The following is a 19,940-nucleotide window of genomic DNA, read 5'->3' as shown; positions in this document are numbered from 1 at the left end:
ACTTCTGTGCCAAGGTCCAACAGAAAAGAGAGACCTAAAATAAACAGGGAAGCTAAATAGATGAATAGTTCATAGTACAAAAGTTCTTCAAATTAAGGAAAACACGTTTGTTTTTATTTAACAAGTGGAGGCAGCCCTGTACATGAAAACATTTGTTTATGCCTTATATCTGATAGAGCAGGAAAGCAAATGTTCCTTTTCACCTTATGAAATGGCAGTCAGTTTTTTACAGTACACAATCAGAGAAGTTGCTTGAGGAGGCTGGCCTTTCTGAGGTGTTGAGAAGCTGAGCCTTATACCTGTTTATCTGATCTCTGATTGGGTAAAAACTGTTGCTAGGCTCACTTCTTTGTTCCTGAGCAAAATTAGAAAGGGGAGTGTGGCATGTTTCAACTGCTTCTGCTGCTTTGCTCAGTTCTGCCTGCTTCACTTTCTTCTCTTGTGTTCTTTTCCAGAGGTATGATAGATTAGAAATTTACACAACTTTTCTGAGTTTCAGTAGGTTAGTCCTAATGAACATATAGAGGCAAAGAAATCTAGTATTGTTATGTTTTCAAGAAATTAAATCTTAGAATCTTAATGAAGAAAATTTTATTTATTTAATCTGAATTATAAAAAGTCACACTGGCAGCAATTAAGGAATAGTTTCTGGCGCCTGGACAATAAGAGTTGTCAGAGAAGAAAGATGAAGGCTGTTGCTGGTTTTAAACACTGCATGTTGAGTGTTTCCATGACCCAAGATACAGAAATGCCACCATATGGCCACAATTGTGATAATGTTCATAAAGGCAATGCTATTACTGTATTTTTATTTCATTCATTTAAACTAAGCAATTCATATACTCCTTAACTACAATCATCTCTAGGTGGTTACAGAACATAGAATATAGAAAAGGGGGAAATTGGTTAAAACTATAAAACCAGAAAGCCTGCTGGAAGAAAAGAGAATTCAATAAGTGTCAGATGTTCCACAGGCAGTTACATAAAATTGGGCGTACAATACTGAATGCACAGCTCCTGAGGCAAGCATCTGAGCCATGGGGGGGGGGGCACACAGTGACTCCCCCAAAGACCTCAGTGAGCAGGCAGAGATATAAGGGATTAAGTGGTCCTTAAGATATCCTGTAGCAAAGTTGTTGAGGGCCTTGCATATTACTATGAAACTGGTCCAGTAGCATATAGACAGACAGTGTAAACCTTTGAGCACCAGAGTTACATGCTGGCAATAGTCTGGACCCACAGCACTCTCACTGCAGTATTTTGCACCAGCTGGAGACTCAAGACCAGGGTTAAGGGTAGCTCCACATTGCAGTAGTCAAGCCTTGAGGATACCAGTACATGAATCACCATAGCCAGACAATCTCAATCCAAGAACGTCTGTAGTTCAAGTAGCTGAATAGATGTGTCAGCATAAAAAGTTATTCAATAACTATTTGAAAGTTAGCAAGGATGCCTGTTCAATCTCTCATGGAATAGTATTCTATAGCATGGGAATAGTGATTCTAAGGCTGGATCTAGACACATCAAAGAAGCGTTTCAGGAAAACGTGTTGTAAACTTTGTATGTGAAACCGCGTTGGCGAAAACGGAACTCCACAACCCCATCAGTGTTATAATGCATATACAAAGCATATAAAACACTTTTTCTTTACTGATCTAGATGAGTTCTAAATTGTTGATAATGTTCTAGTGTTAGTCGACACTTCGACACGAATAATATCTATGGAAATCATGCTACTATTCAGTGCATTTGTACTGTGTCATTTACAAGACCAAACTTGAAATTGTTCAGTAAATAAGCCTTCAGACGGGGATTCCATACTAGAATCATATAACTACAAATGAAACACTGAAATATTATGTGTTGTTGTTCTTAACTGCAAACATCACTGCTGTATTGTGGATTTATATTTTAGTAGTTCGTTATTAGGAGGGAGTTAAGATTTTCTGCGTGGAAGTTTTCTTTGTTTATACAGGCTGTCCTAGGGTATTTGGGAAGAGGGTTCCATTATACTTCCTTTATCTTTTTTTCTTGTTTATCTCTTACTAGTACAGTGTAAATAATGATATTTAGATGGGGGGAAGGGTTGCTGGATATGCAAGGACTTGATATTTACCTGTTTGAGTTGAAAGAAACTTATTCTAAATGAAGTTGTGGGTGTAAACCAAGTGTGGGGAGCTTTTGGCCCTCCAGATGTTGCTGAACAACAACTCCCATTAGCCCTGGCAAACACAGCCAATGGACAGAGATAATGGGAGTTCTAGTTCAGCAACGTCTTGGAGGTCCAACAGTACCCCATATCTGATGTAAACAGAGAGCTATTTTGTAATGCTTAAATGACAATACAGCTTCTCTTTTTGCATATGTGCACAACCGGATCAGGAAGCTGTAGTGGAAAATGCGGAAGAAAACCCGAGGAGGTGTAGATTTGGATTTAGGCAGCCAACCCTTCCTGTGAGTCCTTGCAGGAGCACTCCTGCCTTCAAGGGTGGCCCAGCTGGGGCTTGATTGCCCTGAGTAGGAGCCCTAACTGCCACAGGTGGCGGCCATGGAGATAAGCAGCCGCACCTGATTGAGGCAGGTATAAATAGTGCAGGGCAATGGGGTCAGGAGGGAGAGGATGATGGACCAAACACTGCTGAGGCTTCTCACGATTGGATCTGGTGTTATATGTGGTGGAGGGAATTGTTACTTTGGAAATTGTTCCTTTGGGGTTACTTCTTGTCGGTAGGGTATTTTGTGTTACTATGTAAGAAGGTTTAAGGAGGTTTATTATTGAAGGTTTAAGGAGGTTTACTGTTTGAGGAGTTTTGTTTTTGTTACTCATTAAGGCGTTTTTCCTGTTCTGTTCAAATAATAATATATTTCCCCTCATATGTTGACTACCAAAGATCCTTTAAAGAACCTGTAGAATTAATTGGCAAAAGAAAAGCCAATACTCATGGCAGGATAGATGCCTTCCCCACCTGTTGCCAAGATTCTTTATCACTAAACTGTGTTAGAGTAATATGTGAAGCAGTGTCCAACTCCCCTTAGCATCATTATATTTTTGTTGTTCAAGCAACAGTAGTTTGACTTCCTTTAATTACTGATTTATTTTGGTGTGTCAAATATGCGTATCAACAATAAAGAAGATATAGGCAACCCTCCTTTTATAAATCCACACGTCTTGAGACAATTTTTTGAGAGACAAGTAAAATAAAGAGCCCATTATCCTGTCACAGTTGAGAGCAATAACACTTTTTTTTGCAAGTTTAGCAGTTTTCCTCCCTGAAGGGAGATATGTATTGTAAACACTGTGAACCAACTGTACACAAATCCCCACACGGAGTTAATGTGCTTTGTACAGAGCAAGTGAATACATGTTGAGTCAGCTGAAAGCTTTGGCTTTTGCAACTTTATTTTTCTGTTTCCTTTCAGTTCTTGAAAAATAGTGCGAATTGACATGTACTCACTCAGTCACAAGGACTGACAGAACATCTTTTTAACCTTAGTGAGGAGCTTTGGAGCCCCTGTTTGTAGGAATTTGAACATGAAGATGATGGAAGTTTGTGGAAATATGCAGACCAGTTGTTCCCCAGCAACAACTAGCATGTTGCATCATTTTCTGGCATGACACAATTAGCAAGGAAAGCTGTGGCTGGAATGTGGGCAAAGGACTGGGAACTTTGAAATCAGGGCAGATCGGAGAGGGAGAGGACAATGCTGATGCCCAGCAAATCGCCCGAAGAAGCAGGCATAGCCTAAAGTGAACTACGCCTGTTGAACAGAGCCCTTTTCGTTTTGCAAGCCTTTCCTCGGCTCGGAAGGGTCCAGTTTTTGAGAGGACTGCTTCCCCTTCCCTGATGTTGTAGTGGTGGTTGTTATTGCCCTCCACCCAGCCGTATCCCTAAGCGCCTATTCCGTGGCAGGGAGGCATGCCAGACAGAGCCAGGCTTCGTAAGCGCTGCCAAGAGCGCTTTCTAAGATCATATGCGAACTTTATTTGGAGAGTGGGAGGGGAGAGGGCTGGTAGCTGGCTCCAGGGCCTGTCGCTGCCTGCAGCTGGGATATTGTGCCTCTCCTTGTCAGCGCTCAAGAAAAACGCGGCGGCTTCTTTATTATTATTTTTCTGCTTAAAGAGGGCGGTTGAGAAGGGAGTCTTGGGAGATCAGGCGCAGATGAGGGTCGGGGTCGCGGTCAGGAGCTCGCGGCCCGAGTCAGGGGGACGGGGCGTAAATCCACGTGCCATTCTCCCCGGAGACCCTCGGCCCTTCGTTTTCGCCCCCCTTTCCAGGCGCTTTTGCCTGCCTGCGAGTCCCTCCGCTTCCCGGTCATTGGCGGGCAGCCGCCAAAGGGGACGGGCTCTGCTGGGCTTGTTGTTTGTGCTGGGCCTGCCCGCCCACAGGCTGGCTTTTAAGCCTCGGCCTGCCGCCCTTGCTGAGGCGAGGAGGCGGTCGCGCGCTCTGAGCAGCACCAGCAGCTCCTCCTCCCCGTGACCCGAGCTAGTAGGCATGCAGCTGGCCAGCACAGCCAACCGGACCTCGGGCTTCTGCTGCAACCACTGCGGAAGCCAGCAGTGCCGCAAGGTAAAAAAAAAGAGGGGAAAGGGGGGGCTTGAACGCTTCGGGCTCGGAGGTGCTTCAGTCTGCTTGTTGTGAAGTAGAGTCGGCTCGCGCGCCGCTTGTTCGGCTGTCAGTCAACGGGAGTGAGAGCGAGCGAGCCTGAGGTAGATTCAGCTGTTTACGGAAAGGCTCCCAGCTTCAGGTGTTCTTGCTGGCTTCGTCGGCGTCCCTTGGCATTTCGCCACCCCCCCCCACTTGCTTGCTCTTAGGCTGAGTTGCAGAAAAAGCATGTAGGGGAAGAGTAGCACCTTTGGGGGGTGGGGTGGGGTGGGGGGCAGATGCTGGAAGCGTTGCAGCGTTGTGAGGATCTGCTTCTGAATCCCCTGGTTTGCCGTATTGGCGTGTTCTTGAAGGCTCATTTGGTCCTCCTGCTAAGAACCTAACAAAGGATGACTGGCTTGTAAAAGATCCTCTTCTGTGGTTTCAACAGCCCTGGGAAAGCAATTCTACACAGGGTCAAGGGCAATTATTTAAGTGCCATTGCTGTCTTTAAAAGTTGTTGGGTGTGCTTCGAAACTTGGTATTGCAGCCCATTTTAAGGCTTAAATGTCAGAATTGTTTTGTTTGTATCGTTTATTCATGGATGACAATATTTCTCCCTTGAAAGCCTCCTGCAGCTTTATTTTGGAAGGGCTCAGGTGTTTGGAGGACAAAGCTGATTTTTGCTATGTGCATGTTCTAGAGTAGCACACAAAAGATTGTGATAATAGCTATGGGGTAGCCAACGTGGTGCTTCCCAGTTGATTCTGGATTAAAACTTTCATTATCCCTGATCAATGGTCATGATGCTTGAGACTGATAGAAGCTGAAGTCCAATAACAAGGTGGGGGGCACAGCACTGTCTACCCCTGCACTTACTTTTCAAGTCCCAAACACAAACTTAATCAACAAATGAAAAACCACTGTAATAGTCTGCAGTCTTTTCAAAACCACCTTCTAGTATAAAGTGTATTGCTCAAGTTCCCTTCTGTGGTTAGAATTTTTGGAGAATGTGGGGAAAACAGTAAAAGTGTTGATGGGGAAATTAAATGTGGAACTTCACATTGAACCACAATATCAGTTTATGAATAACAGTAACTAATGCTAGAATTTTCCAGTCTCCTGCATTCTTACATATCAGAAATATAACTTTGGAGACATCACAAGGATTTTAGTTGTACTTCTCTTAACTAAAAGTAATTATTTATGCATGACTGTAGTTAAGAACGTAAAAACATTATGAAAACGGGAGCTGAAATATTAGCAGTAAATTACAGTACAATTTTGACAGCACATTGATAAGCAATTAAACCTACTTGATTTATGTCTGAACTTAGTTGGAATGTTTAACATTTATATACAGACACTACAATATTTACTCAGTTTCTAAAAAGTCCTCTGAAGGCATCAAGTGCCAAAATTGTAAATAACTGGCAAATAATTTAAACATCTGAAAGTGATGTAAGTTGTCAGTCATGAATCATAATGTTATTCAGAGGCTAGGCTACAGTGGGAGCAGTGTGTGTGGATAACATCTCTGACTAAGCAAAGAGAAGCTCGTTGACTGTCTACCTTACTGCCCTGCAAGTAGCGAGAGGCATGCCATTTTTATGCACAAGAGGGACAAAAAGAATAGTATGCCTCCGAGTCTAGATAGCTCTCTTGGAGACAGTACCATTATTGTCTCAAGCTGAAATGAAAACATGAATTTTCAGTGTGTATCAGTTTGTGTAGAGATGTCAAATACTTTAATGCAATGACTGCAATGCAATGCCTGTCATTGCATGAAAGTATAACTGGTAGCTGACATTAACAGTATCATGATCAGTGAGTTATTGTCTTCAAGTGACATTTGAGCAAGGCATGGAAGTTTTAACTTGCTCTCACGTAACTAAAGAGGTACAATACTGTGGTTTTATAAAACACACATTATTTCTGTACTGAAAAGTGAGAACAAGAGCATTGGCAATATCTACCCATGGTTGGAACCATGGGCGGCTCCAACACCAAACTAGTTCAGTTTCAGTTTAACATAAGAAGAGCCTGCTAGATCAGGCCCATCTAGTTCAGCATCATGTTCTCACAGCAGCCAACCAGATGCCTGTGGGAGATCCACAGGCAGGACCTGAGGACCAAAGTGCATGTGCCTCCTGTGCTTTCCAGCAACTGGTATTCAGAAACATACTGCATCTGAGCATGTGGGCCGAGTGTAGCCATCATGGCTAGTAGTCATTGACAGCTCTTTCCTGAAGGAATTGTCTAATCCTCTTCTAAAGCTATTGAAGTTGATGGCCATTGCTTCCTCCTGTGGGAGCAAATTCCATAGTTTATGCATTGCGTGAAGTTCTTTTATCTATACTGAATACTGAAGCATTCAGCTTCACTGGATGTCCACAACTTCTAGCATTATGAGAAATTGCTAAAGCAGTTAACATGCTTAGTGTTGGCTCCTTTGGGAAGAAGGATGGAGTAAACATGTTGTTTTTGTGTGTGTGTGTGTGTGTCTGGAAGAACTTCCTGACAGTAAGAGCTGTTTGATTGAGAGTGGAATGGATTCCCTCAGAAGGTTGTGGACTCTCCTTCCTTGGAGGTTTTTAAGCAGAGGTTGGATGGCCAACTGTCAGGGATTTTTAAGCTATGATTCCTGAATTGCAGGGGGTTACACTAGATGGCCCTTGGGGGTGCCTTCCAACACTACGGTTCTCTGATTCTAAGCCAGTAAGCAATATAATAATCAAATATAGTGTAAAGGAATCTTAGAAATACAAAAGAAATCAAATCTACATACCAAATAGAACTTAACTGTGTCTCAAAAAACTATGCAGACTAAAAAATACAATACAAAATATTAATAGTCAGGTACAAATATTTTTAAATGTTACCCTGAGCTGCAAAAAATGATGCCCAACTGCTCATCGGACCAACTGCTACAAACAGCAAAAAGAGCAAGGAAGCAGGGGAAGAGAAAGAAAATGGGGGAGGGCAGGAGAACAAAAGAAAAGACAAGATGAGGGGAGTTTCATCATCATCATCAATTTGGACGCAGCTGGTTTCAGTCTTCCCCTTCTGATGTCAGCCCAAGGATAGTGCCTCTCCCTGTTCCCAAACTGCTCAGCATCTCCCAGAAGCAGGGGTTGAGCAGCACTCTTTGAATAAGTCTGTGGGCCTGGTGTTTCAGATAGGCCACAGCAGGTTTCAGTTTCCCCCCTTCTGACTATGTAGTCACACCACGCAACGATTGGCCCTGATATAGGTATGCAGATGGCTTTTTCTAATCACATTTATTGTAAAGGTATATGGCAAGTCCACTCACTAATTTTGTAATGCATGTTGTGGCCCTTGCCAAAGGTTCTTGCCAAATATTTTCCCACTGTCTGCTGACTTGTAGGATTCTAGTTGTGCACTGGAGTCTGTTGATTCTTTTAGTGAAAGTATTGTGGTAGATGTGTTTCAGATTGACATGAAATTTCAATCTGAGAAATCATTGCTTGTTCTTTGTCATTTTTAAACAGTGAACTTAAAAACACAGTTGCACATATTTTTGTGGTTAATGCATGTAACTCCCACACTCATGCAAAAACCTTCGATAAGATTACAGCTGTGTTGCTTCCTGAAAGATACTGACAGATTTCACATTCTGGTTTGCGGATGTGCAGAGAGGTACTTCAAAAGCCTTTAGTATCACTGACAGTAGTCAACTGGCAGCTGTGTGCTGAACTCCTTGTTCTGGACACTTTGCCAAGTGCTTTATGCAAAACTAGGTTTGCAGTGAACCAGGTCTCATTGTTTTTAATGGCATCAGTATGGTATACTGTAAACAAGTGTGGCTTGTTATGAAGCACAGATAGAAAATTTCCACAGACAGCACTTCTGCAACAAGGACAGTTCTGTTGGTTTCAGTGATGAATTCTTTCTTTCCCCTGAAACCACAGCTGAAATGTTTATAGCTAAAAGTTCAGATAGTGCAATTTTCTTTTCTAGGAACTTGGAATTAGGATCCCTAGACCACTGGGACAAGGACCAAGCAGATTCATCCCAGAGATGGAGGTGCGTGGTGATTTACGTTTTGCAAGTACACAGAGAACTTGTTACATTTTTTGGTGGTGGTGAATCTAGTATTGGCTGAGGAACAGCTGCAAAGTATTATTCACATGTCCACAGTAAATCATCAGGAGTTTGGCAAGAATTCTGCTGAATTAGAAAACAGTAATGTCCATGTGGAATTTTGATATTTAATGGCACACTCATACTAGCTTGTCTTAATAAACCCAGTGTTGTTTGAATACTAGGTAAGGATTAGCTTGCCCTTTAATTGTAGTGGACATGTATATTTGTTTAAATCTAATTAACCAGCATGTTTTTTAGTGCATAGTGTAAGTGTATGAGAGAAGGTGAACAAGTGATCTTCCTGGGCTACTTCACACGCTGGCTGGATATAAAACTTGGGTGGTAATAAGAGGCTTTATCAATGTGGCTTTGGTTAACATTATGCCAAGCTTAGTAGTCATAAACGTGTTTCCCACAACAGCTAACTATTTAAATAGCTCAGCATTTTGGGGTACTACTGTTGCCTCCTTATAGGCTAGCATACTGCCCTTCAATAAATATATGTTCCCTGTCCACTTATCTCTGTTAAAATTCGATATAAAGCCTGAGGTTACAGGGAACCAGGCAGAGGGCTTTCTCAGTAGTGGTGCCCACCCTGTGGAACACCCTCCCATCAGATGCCAAGGAAATAAACAGCTATCAGACATCTGAAGGCAGCCACGTATCAGGAAATTTTTAATGTCTGATGATTTACAATTTTTAATATATGGTGTAAGCTGCCCAGAGTGGCTTAGGAAACCCAGCCAGATGGGTGGAGTATAAATAATAAACATATTATTACATGTTATTGATCCAGCACACGATTTGATATACTTGGGGATTCACTAAAGTCCTTCAGCTATGAGAAGCATCTCATTTGGTATATTAAGATTTAAGGACTGATTTGGAGCTAGTAAATATTAACAAATATTCATATTGGCTGCTTTGTCTTTATTTCTTACAATGTTTTGCTACTATTCTTTTTCTAATTCAAACAGATTATCCAAGTGAGCGCTGAAGATACCCACATGCATGCTTTGTTTGCAGAGTCTTTCACCACTTTAGGGCATTTGGACAACATTGCCTTGGTGATGGTTTTCCACCCACAGTACCTGGAGAGCTTTTTAAAAACTCAGCATTATCTGTTGCAGATGGATGGCCCACTGCCTCTTCACTATCGACACTACATTGGTATCATGGTAGGTTAAACTATGAAACAGAAAGCAATGGCAGTATTTTGTACATCTTTTAAAGTTTCTATATCAGATATGGCTGTACTTAAGAGAAACTTAGTATCTTTGCAATCTCTTTGGCACTAAACTAAAAAACATGTATGTTCACCCATGCATTTTATTCTTGTGTGTATTTTAATAATTTAGTTTTTGTTTCTTTAAAATGCTTAAGTGACTGTACAGTCAGAAAATTCTAAATTGAATGAAGGGTGTGTGTGTATAAAATATAAATGAAGTTGTGGCTAACCTGTAGCCCTTTGGTAATATTGAGCTCCAATTCCCATCAGCTCCAGCCAGCATGACCAATGGATGGTAATGATGTGATTTCAAGTCGAACAACATCAGGGGCCCACCAATTAGGCATCTCTTGTGCACGTTTGTTGTGTATATTAGTCAGAAAGTATTGGAACAAATATGTTTAATTTTTGCAATCTGGAACACTTATTTCTAATTTTTCTACTTATTTCTACATTATAATTTTTCAGTGGCTAGAATAGCAGAGGAATTATTTAAGGTATTCTAGCTAGTAGGAACAGCGGAACAGGGCAGCTGCACTCACCTGACCTCCTGTTACCCACGCCACTGCTGCTTACTGAGAGCCACAGGTGGAGTGGCAAAGGCATGGTGCAAACACACAGATGGGAACACTGGATTGGCATTTGTACCTTGCTGCTGCCTCTCCCCTCCACCTCCTGGTGACCACCAGCAGCAAGGGTGACAGGAAGGTGAGGTGAGTGGCCTCATCCTGTCAGCTTCTACTTATTCTGGCAGTTCTATTTGCCCTGAACAAATCTGACTGCAGCAGTGGGGAAAAGGTTTCACTGGTCTAAATCTCCTCTCCAAGCTGCTATTAGTTCTTCCTGGAAAGTAATTGTATTCCCCCTCCAAAGAAAACAAACGACTGAAATGCGCATAATTCAGGGCAAACAATAGGGAGGTTTTTTTTGGGGGGGGGATAGATTTAGATTAGTGAAATAATGTAGGCGAGGAAAAAGTTTAAACAACTTCTTTCCTAGCACTGTTGCTGCAATCAAATTTTGCCTCGTGGCTGCTTTTAAGCAAAATCTAAAATGGCAAGAGACCCAGTCACGCATCTTTTAATACTTTGTAGTTGGCTCATTTGTGACCAAATAATTTAAGACTGTTTGTTGAGGTTCTAGTATTATTGCTGCAGCTTTCCAGGAAATCTGTCGAACAAAGAGAGTGACAGTTGTGGGAGGAAACATCTAATGATGGCTGTTGTTAAAACAGTGTTCAAGCTGTTTTCTGTAGCCTTCATGTATAAAAGGGATTGGAGGAACTAGACTAAAATAGCAGAAACAAAGTATCTCTGATATATTTAAGTTAAAATTGTGGGCTGCAATCTTATATAATTTTACCTGAAACAAAGTGGCCCTTTTGTGCAAGGACGTCTTGTGTAAAAGAATTTGCCCTTACTCTTATACCCCCTCCCCCCGCATGCCCCCTAAATCTGTTCTGGGGGCACCCTCCAATCCTCTGGAGCAAATTGGGAGGGGTTGCAAGGAGATAAGGGAGGAGAAGTTCTGTTGCTTGAGTATTTGTGTGGCAAGAACAATTTCATTGGATGCATTCAGTCAGTGGGACTTGAGTCTGAGTACACTGGTTTATAAAGTGAATACATTTGTGTATGGTAAAGAAATAAAAGTTGCTGTTGTACTGCTTTTGCCATATACAAAGCACACACAGAAATAAACCACTAAGCAAACAAAATACATAAACATACACAGGCAGTTGTTGTTTTTTTGTTTCCCGTTCTTGAGCATAGCTATACTCTGCAATTATCCATATTGATAGGCAAGGAACTTCCCTGCAGGGGATCTCTCAGTTTGATAGTTCTTGTGCTTGTTTTTCCTCCAGGCTGCAGCTAGGCACCAGTGCTCCTACTTGGTTAATGTCCATGTCAATTGCTTTCTTCATGTTGGGGGAGACCCTAAGTGGTTGAATGGTCTAGAGAATGCACCTCAAAAACTGCAGAATTTGGGTGAATTGAATAAAATCTTGGCACACAGACCATGGCTCATTACCAAAGAACATATTGAAGTGAGTATTTTACTTATTTACATATAAATACTATATATGTAAGCTCCCTTAATATTCTTATTTATTTTTTGATTTAGAGCTTTTCAAGCGTCTGTAGTATTTTAATCCATACCTTTTAAAATATTTGCTACCACGTGCTGTGTCATAAGATGCTAAAACATTCAAACCATCTTAATAGAAACACAAGTGCTAAGTGTCTGTGCTGAACAACATTCTTACTTGGAAATTTACTACTGGGATACCAGCTGTTTTTTTTGGGGGGGGGCATGGCATAGTACTAGATACTTGCCAAGTCTTGATATATAGCTCTCAGATGGATGGGCACCATCCTTAAACTATGATTCATGTTGTTCGCATATAGCACCTGATGCTGAAGGATCATTTAGGGACATGGCAGGTCCAAGTGCTTTCTTTTCTTTTCTTTCTTTCTCTCTCTCTCTCTCTCTTTCTTTCTCTCTCCTTTTTGAACCCTGAGATTAACCATCTAATGTTGATTTCCATTTGTCAAAACAAAACAAAACTGAATTATTATTTTTAACTAGCTCTCATTATACTAGACAGTATCATTTTAGTGTATCAGTGACTAATTTGTCCCTGAACATCTGACCTTAGATACTTTAAAAAGTAATTAGAAATTAGTGTTTAGGATTATTTGGTCTCCCATAGCTTAGCTAGCATACATTTTTGTTTCAAAATTATCTAAACTACCTTCAACTTTGATAATAGAGCAATATCACGTATAAAGTTGCAGAGCTATAAAGTATTCACCTAGTTGAAAATCTTGTTCATGGGTATTCAGTCCCTGCATTTAGTAGAATCTTTCTGATATAAAAGCATGAGTGTGCGTCATGCTAGAAACATCTGTGGCCTTATTGTATAATCAGATTTGTGAGGTAGCTACAAGCAAAGTTTCTAAGAGAACTTATAAATCTTTTTTCCTCCTGAAGCAACTTCTAAAGACTGAAGAACATAGCTGGTCCCTGGCAGAACTGATCCATGCTGTAGTTCTCCTTACACATTATCATTCGCTTGCGTCCTTCACATTTGGCTGTGGAATCAACCCAGAAATTCACTGTGATGGTGGTCACACGTTCAGGCCACCTTCTGTCAGTGGCTACTGCATTTGTGATATCGCAAATGGAAATCATGGTGTGTATGAGACGCAGGGCCCAGCTGCAAATATTGCTGTAAGTATTTCACATATATTAAGTAAGTTACATACATGAACATTTTTTTCCAGCATTTCCACTGGTAGTGAAGTATATATACATGAAAGTATATGAAAAATCCCAGTAGCACTTTTTTATTCATTGGGGGTGGGGGCACAAATCAGTGACTTTTCAAAGCAGCAAATGTATTTGTACTTGTATGAACGTAGAAACTGTATTTGTATTTTCTGAAGCAAACACATCAGGGAAGCCCAGTTAGACCAAGGTCCCTAAATGTGGATAACGTACAGCAGGCATAGGCAAACTTGGCCCCCCAGATGTTTTGGGACTATGACTCCCATCACCCCTAGCTAACAGGACCAGTGGTCAGGGATGATGGGAGTTGTAGTCCCAAAACATCTGGAGGGCCGAGTTTGCCTATGCCTGACGTACACACTTGATATGGAAAATACAAGTGTCAGTTCAAGAAATTTATTTGCCGTGAGAGGTGTGGAGCTGATCTGAGTTCCCCAAAATTGAACTGAAATTGTTCAAGTCCTCACTAATTTAATATGATGGTTTAGTTCAGGGGTCGGCAACCTAAGGCCCATGGGCCACAAGCAGCCGACGGGGGTCGTTTAACCAGCCCACAAGCCGTCTGCTCCGCGAGTCCCCATGGGCTGTGCTAAACCAGCAGAGTGTGGGGACTCACTTCCGCAGTGCTGAAAATTGTGGGCGTGATCTGGCCCACGGAGGGATCTCCACTGGAGTGAACTGGCCCAAGGCAAAGTAAACCTTGCCGACCCCTGGTTTAGCTGGTGTAGTGACTTTTGCCATTGTCAAAAACAATGTGTCACTGAGAATCATCAAAAGGTTCCTAAGGTTAGAGACAGGCTTACCATGAAGCAGATTCCAACTCCCAAGAATGCACATACACTTTGTATGTACAGTGGTGCCTCGCAAGACGAAAATAATCCGTTCTGCGAGTCTCTTCGTCTAGCGGTTTTTTCGTCTTGCGAAGCAACCCTATTAGCGGATTAGCGCTATTAGTGGCTTAGCGGCTATTAAAGGCTTAGCGGCTAAAAGGCTATTAGTGGCTTAGAAAAAGGGGGGGAGCGAAAAAAATCGCAAGACGTTTTCGTCTTGCGAAGCAAGCCCATTGGGAAATTCGTCTTGCGAAGCGCATCGAAAAACGGAAAACCCTTTCGTCTAGTGGGTTTTTCGTCTTGCGAGGCATTCATCTTGCGGGGCACCACTGTATGTGTATTATTATTATTATTATTATTATTATTATTATTATTAACAACAACACAATGTGAAAAGCAGTCCTAATGAATTTCAGTTATAAAAAACACATCACATTTCACAAGTGAGATGTTTAATCAGTAATGTTGCTATCTTTTGTGGGTGGGGGGTGAAGTACTAGCGGGAATAGAGCATTTGTTTTAATTATTCCTAACATCTTTTACATCAAACTACAGCCTGAGAACAAGGTGATAGACAGAAATTGGATGTTATGTCACTTATGTTGGATGTTATATCAACTAAATTTTCTTGTAGGTATGTGATGCCAATTTTAAATGCAGCTGTTGTGTTTTTTGTTAATAGCATTTTAAGAATGTGCAACCTTTTTTTGAAATAGGCATTTTTAAAGAACTTTAGATCTTTGGACAGCATTTTGCACAAGCTGCAGCTTTTGGACAAAACTTAATAGGATGTACTTCAGTCGAAGCTACTAATGCATCAAACACTGTAGCCAGGTATCCCTGTCCAGAAACAGCTATAACTGTTAATTCTGCATTACATCATTGCATAATAAAGGCAAATAGAATATCCACGAAACTGAGGGCACCATTGAATTTAAGGTAGTAAGCAGGGAGGCATAGAACTGGAACATGGTATAATGCTTATACTTACTTGTGACTGTATACTCTCAGTACAATATCCCAATGCATTAGAATATTGGTTTGTTTTTTTAAGACCACCGAGCCTTTCTGTGAAGTAGAAGCACTTATGGAAAAACTGAAGCAACTACAGGAATGCAGAGATGATGTTAAAGCCAGTCAAGAAGAAAAGGCCACTCGTTTTGAGAAGGAAAAGAGAGAAAGCATGTTGGTGTGTTGCTCAGGTGGGAACATAGTTAAAGTCAACATATCTTTAAAAACCATCTTGGATTGTGGCACATGTCTTAGTGTTGCCTATCAAGTTAAATAGCAAAATGCTTTTGTCAATTCCAGATCACAGCAAGTTTCCACTGTCATGAATAGATAATGAAACACCACATTAAAACACCGATCTCCTTTATAACTCAAAATCTTAATTACAAGTTAATCAGTTCATCTGGGTAGTTGCCCAAGACAAACCTACGCATGTAGGGAGGTATGTTGCCAAGGGATGTGTGTGTTGGGATGCCCCACCCAGTGTGTCTACTGCTTAATTAAGGTGACCCTTTCCCACTGGCTGTCAGCTAACACTAGCAGCAGAAGAGAGCCCTGGCCTTCCCTACTTGGAACAGCCACCTAGAGTCATTTATTTCATTCGTTAGGCACCTACATAAGAAAGTCCAGGTATATTAAAATGAAAACACAAACCCAGCAACAAGCAGATCTGCAGTCTGCTTGCACCTAACACTGTTGCTGTGCACTTTATTTTGGAGCATAATGGGGTGTGGGAGTATGGACTTTGTTTCCATCAACACTGTTGATTGTACCAAGACCACAGCTAATGTTATGTACCTGACCATGCTTGTTACTTCTGTGAGTCTGGAGTTTATGGCCTCCCAATGGGGAGTGAGTCTGTATCTGGAGTGTTGCCATACCAACACAGAGAAAGCATTAAATATTAGGAACTGTTTGCCATTAACATGTATACATGATTAGGTGGAAATACGCAGGCAAAATAGTGCTTGAAACTAAAGATGTCCTCCTTTTGCTATACTTTGGTTTTACTCCCATCTTAAATTCTGTTTATATCCTCCTTTCCACTGCCATATAAACCTAGAAGCAGGATGTTGCTAGTTGTTGACATGGTTTTCTGTAGCATTCATTTTTTATTTTATCTTAGAAAGTTTAGTATTGTTGTGTCAGTGCAGTGTCATGTCAAGAGCACATGGATGCAAGGACATACCCAATGAAAAACTAGTGTAGTGTTGGGCTGCATGTTATCCCAAAGTTTGGCTGAAATCCTAAAAATACTGGCTTTCAGCTTAAAGCAACAATGTGTTTCAATCCCATCTGACCATACTGACGAGCTTGAAATATACAGCCTGAAATGCTAAGACCAGAAACAAGAAGACTTGTTACTAATTTCTGGCCCTGTATTTTTTTCTGTTCATCAAGTCAGACGTTTCTTCTCAAGGGCCATTCTCACATTTGAAAATAGTTAATAAATGCATCTGTACTTTGCATCTGCCGTGTAGAGAAATTATATGCTCACTACTTGCATTAATATGTGGATGTTATTTATTTTATTTATATACTGCCCTTCATGGTTCGCAGCATAAAAATACAAAATAAACACAAAATACAGAGTTATGGCCTTGAATTTCACATAACTGAAGGATAGGGAACTGGCGGCCCTCTATCATATAGGTTCAGTGCTGCATTTTAAAAAAGGTTTTGTCTAATAAACTATCAATTTTAATTGATTTCATGTGTATTTAGTTTGTATCCCTTTAGTCTAGAAAAGGATTTTCAATTTTTAAATTGTAGCCATTTGCATCAGGGCTTTCTGTGTTAAGTTTTGCAATGTTTTGTTACATTTTTAACAGAAGATGAAGAATCTGTGCCAACAAGAGATGTGTCTCGCCACTTTGAGGATACTAGCTATGGCTATAAAGATTTCTCCAGACATGGAATGCAAGTACCTACGTTCCATGTTCAGGTAGGACTTAGGTTGCAAGTAGCAAAACTTGGAAGAGTGCGCTGCATAATTAGTATTTATACACTAAGCTCATTGTAGGGCTTTACTATTATCCTAAGAAAATAAGATAGTGTTTCCAAGCTTAGTTTAAAACTGTGTGTGTAATACAATGGCATCTTTCTTGGGAACTTGCACTCACGTACTGAATTTGTTTTTAAGGACTATTCATGGGAAGACCATGGCTATTCATTGGTAAATCGTCTCTATCCAGATGTGGGGCAGTTGATAGATGAGAAGTTTCAGATTGCATACAACCTGACTTACAACACAATGGCTATGCATAAAGATGTGGATACCTCAATGCTCAGGCGGGCAATCTGGAATTATATCCATTGTATGTTTGGAATAAGGTTGGTCCTGTTATCTGTATATGGGCAGCTTTATGGTAACACTGTGCACTTGTTTGTTATGGTAGACATTGTTGACATTCTGAGTTTAGTATATATAACCTGTAAAGAATACTTTGCAAAACCTACATCAAAAGTGATGTTGTCCCAAACTGTAGCAGTCATGGATACATTAATTGGATAAGCAAGAGGAGAAGGTAGTGGCTCTTAGTAACTTCTTATCAGGAGTTCCAGGTCAGAGCAAACAGCCTAGTGGCTTGGAATGTAATTTGCCTTAATTTGAATAAAATAAAATAAAATGCTAGTATGGAATAGGGTTTTATACTACTCTCAGGTTCATGGCCTGAAGAAATCGCCAAGGAACTGGAATTATTTGTGGGTAGGGGCATGGGAAGCAGTGATCTGCAGGATAGAGAAAGGCAGAAGAAACTTGTAGGACTGTAAGTACCATGTGATAGTGCTTATTCACACAAAGGAAGTAATTTTCCAGAGCTGTGGGAAGCAAAGAAAAGCACTGGAGAAGGGAAGTTGTTCAACTGCAGAGAAGAGGAGAAAGTATTCAGAAGGCTACTGTCATGGTGCTGTGGTTGGAGATCCACAGAAACACCTATTCCTGTCAAGTAGCTAGTACGATTGATTGTACTGTAATGACAAAAATGTTTGTTTTTGGAGAGATAAAATTTTTCCCTTAATTCCAAACAGATATGATGACTATGACTATGGTGAAATTAACCAGCTACTGGACCGCAGTTTTAAAATTTACATCAAAACTGTGGTGTGTGCTCCTGAGAAGACCACAAACAGAATGTATGATAGCTTTTGGAGACAGTTCAAACACTCTGAGAAGGTAAGCTCTTCAAACATATATTTTGACTTTGCTATATTGAGCAATAATGTTGCTTGATAGTTAGATAATGAGGCCAATACATTTTGTTTGCAACTCCCATGATTCTACGTAGATTTAATCTCCCATTTATTACAAACTTGTATACTTTTTTCAAATAAGCAGTGTTTGTATTTTTACATTCATAGTATGAGAGAATAAGGATTATAATGTTGGTTCACATCATTGTAGCAAGCTTGATCAAAGACCTCATTAAGGTAGGCCTCTGCCTGCTGCACCTACATAGTATGTTCTTGGATTCCAGGGAAGGCTCTACACAGTGCCTTCATTTTACATTGGCCAACCTTATCACACAGAGAGGATGTATTGGACACTATTTCCCACTTGCCTGTCTTCTGTACACAGGATTCTAGTGGTTTAATATTTTTTTGGGTTGATTCATTTTAATACTTTCAAACTGTGACCATGGCTGTCAGATGGAGAAACTTGCACTCTTTACAGATCCAGGGCCAGTAGCCACCATGCCACTGCTACTGGGTTCACAGCCTAATGGGTTAACCAGTGAAACATTTAATCACAGAAATCCTGCATGCTTGACAACAATACTCTGGACAGGAGACGTACTTGAAACTCAGCTATGTTTCTTCTCTTCTTCTTTAAAGGTTCATGTCAATTTGCTTCTCATAGAAGCGCGGATGCAGGCTGAACTGCTGTATGCTCTGAGAGCCATTACTCGCTACATGACCTGAAATGTTTGGCTGGCTGGCTAACTAGGTTGGAAGGTGCAGCAGGTGCTGCCTACTAGGAGATGCTACCGAGCTTCGGAACCAGTGGTGGCTAAAAGCCATGAGATCGATTGTGCCATAACTTTCTTTTAGTTTCAGCTCCTTCCTTGGTGGAATATTGCTACTGGGCTTGGTGGACAAAATTGTTCAGAGAGGCTCCTTGATCACTACAGCCTGCTCTTGATAGCACAGGAAACCATGATTTGTGGCAGCCAAGTAGTTAATTACGCAAATCTTGTATTGTTGCAAGTAGATAACAAAATCTGGGGACACGAGGAGAATTTTAAAAGACTTCTGCTTTTGATATAAGAATAATTGATATTTTTTAAAGGAAACGTCTTGATGCTGCTGTACTTGCTAGTGAAATGAAGAGACTAGCATTCCAATTAAGCTACAAATGAAATCTGAGCCTTATATGGTTATTAGAGAAAGTCCTTGCTAATGATTTGAAACTGAACTGTATTCACACTAACAGTTTTGATTGTAACAGGAGTGTCTAGCTTTAAAAAAAAAAGTTACTGGCCTGGACTTGTTCGTGTGGAAAGGAGTAAGAATTTTCAAAGCTGCTTAAGACTGCAACTATGTGAAATGCTAAATGCTTGGTAACAAGGACAAACATTCTCCTATTTCTTATTGTTCCTAGAAGTTATCTAAGGTGTGGCAAAGTTAATTCAGACTATCAGGCAGCCTCTCAATACATTTGCTTACCCATGCCTATGGTCCATCACTTAGCTTATGTAGTCAAGCAGGAAAATAGCATAACAATAAAACCCTTAAGTTTGGCATACAGCTGTTTCTGGAAAATATATGGATACTTTTGTATGAGCAGCATGAACTGCTATAAAATCTGTCAGTATTACTGAATTGTTTAAATAAAACAATTTTTGTTCTGTTCTTATTTCAGGCATTTTATTTGAACTAGCATTAACTAGT

General features: G+C 40.7%; 1 protein-coding gene and 1 long non-coding RNA gene across 9 annotated transcripts in view; one reads left to right on the top strand and one right to left on the bottom strand.

Annotated features, from left to right (window-relative positions):
- SESN1 (sestrin 1) overlaps positions 1-19,940 on the top strand; it is a 60,877-nt gene that overhangs the window by 26,089 nt on the left and 14,848 nt on the right. Inside the window, exons 2-10 of one of the 8 annotated variants that reach the window (XM_053381617.1) lie at positions 8,565-8,630; positions 9,668-9,868; positions 11,780-11,962; positions 12,910-13,149; positions 15,091-15,238; positions 16,880-16,992; positions 17,191-17,381; positions 18,081-18,225; positions 18,885-19,496. In XM_053381617.1, coding sequence (XP_053237592.1) covers positions 8,565-8,630; positions 9,668-9,868; positions 11,780-11,962; positions 12,910-13,149; positions 15,091-15,238; positions 16,880-16,992; positions 17,191-17,381; positions 18,081-18,225; positions 18,885-18,971 — 1,374 coding nt within the window. In that variant the 3' untranslated portion in view covers positions 18,972-19,496. Of the gene's footprint in view, positions 1-4,440; positions 4,569-4,633; positions 4,709-8,564; positions 8,631-9,667; positions 9,869-11,779; positions 11,963-12,909; positions 13,150-15,090; positions 15,239-16,879; positions 16,993-17,190; positions 17,382-18,080; positions 18,226-18,884; positions 19,497-19,940 lie in introns of those variants that run through there. The other 7 variants (XM_053381619.1, XM_053381621.1, XM_053381623.1 and 4 more) reach the window with 7 other exon arrangements.
- LOC128410419 (uncharacterized) lies at positions 5,648-15,118 on the bottom strand. Its single transcript, XR_008329503.1, has 2 exons — positions 15,028-15,118; positions 5,648-6,888 (listed from the first exon to the last, which is right to left on the bottom strand). It is a non-coding gene; the product is annotated as an uncharacterized LOC128410419 (long non-coding RNA).

The sequence above is a fragment of the Podarcis raffonei genome, chromosome 3 (assembly GCF_027172205.1).
Source record: "Podarcis raffonei isolate rPodRaf1 chromosome 3, rPodRaf1.pri, whole genome shotgun sequence".
Lineage (NCBI taxonomy): Eukaryota > Metazoa > Chordata > Lepidosauria > Squamata > Lacertidae > Podarcis > Podarcis raffonei.
Note: the sequence above shows the minus strand (reverse complement) of the source record. Positions and strands in the feature narration are given on the sequence as shown.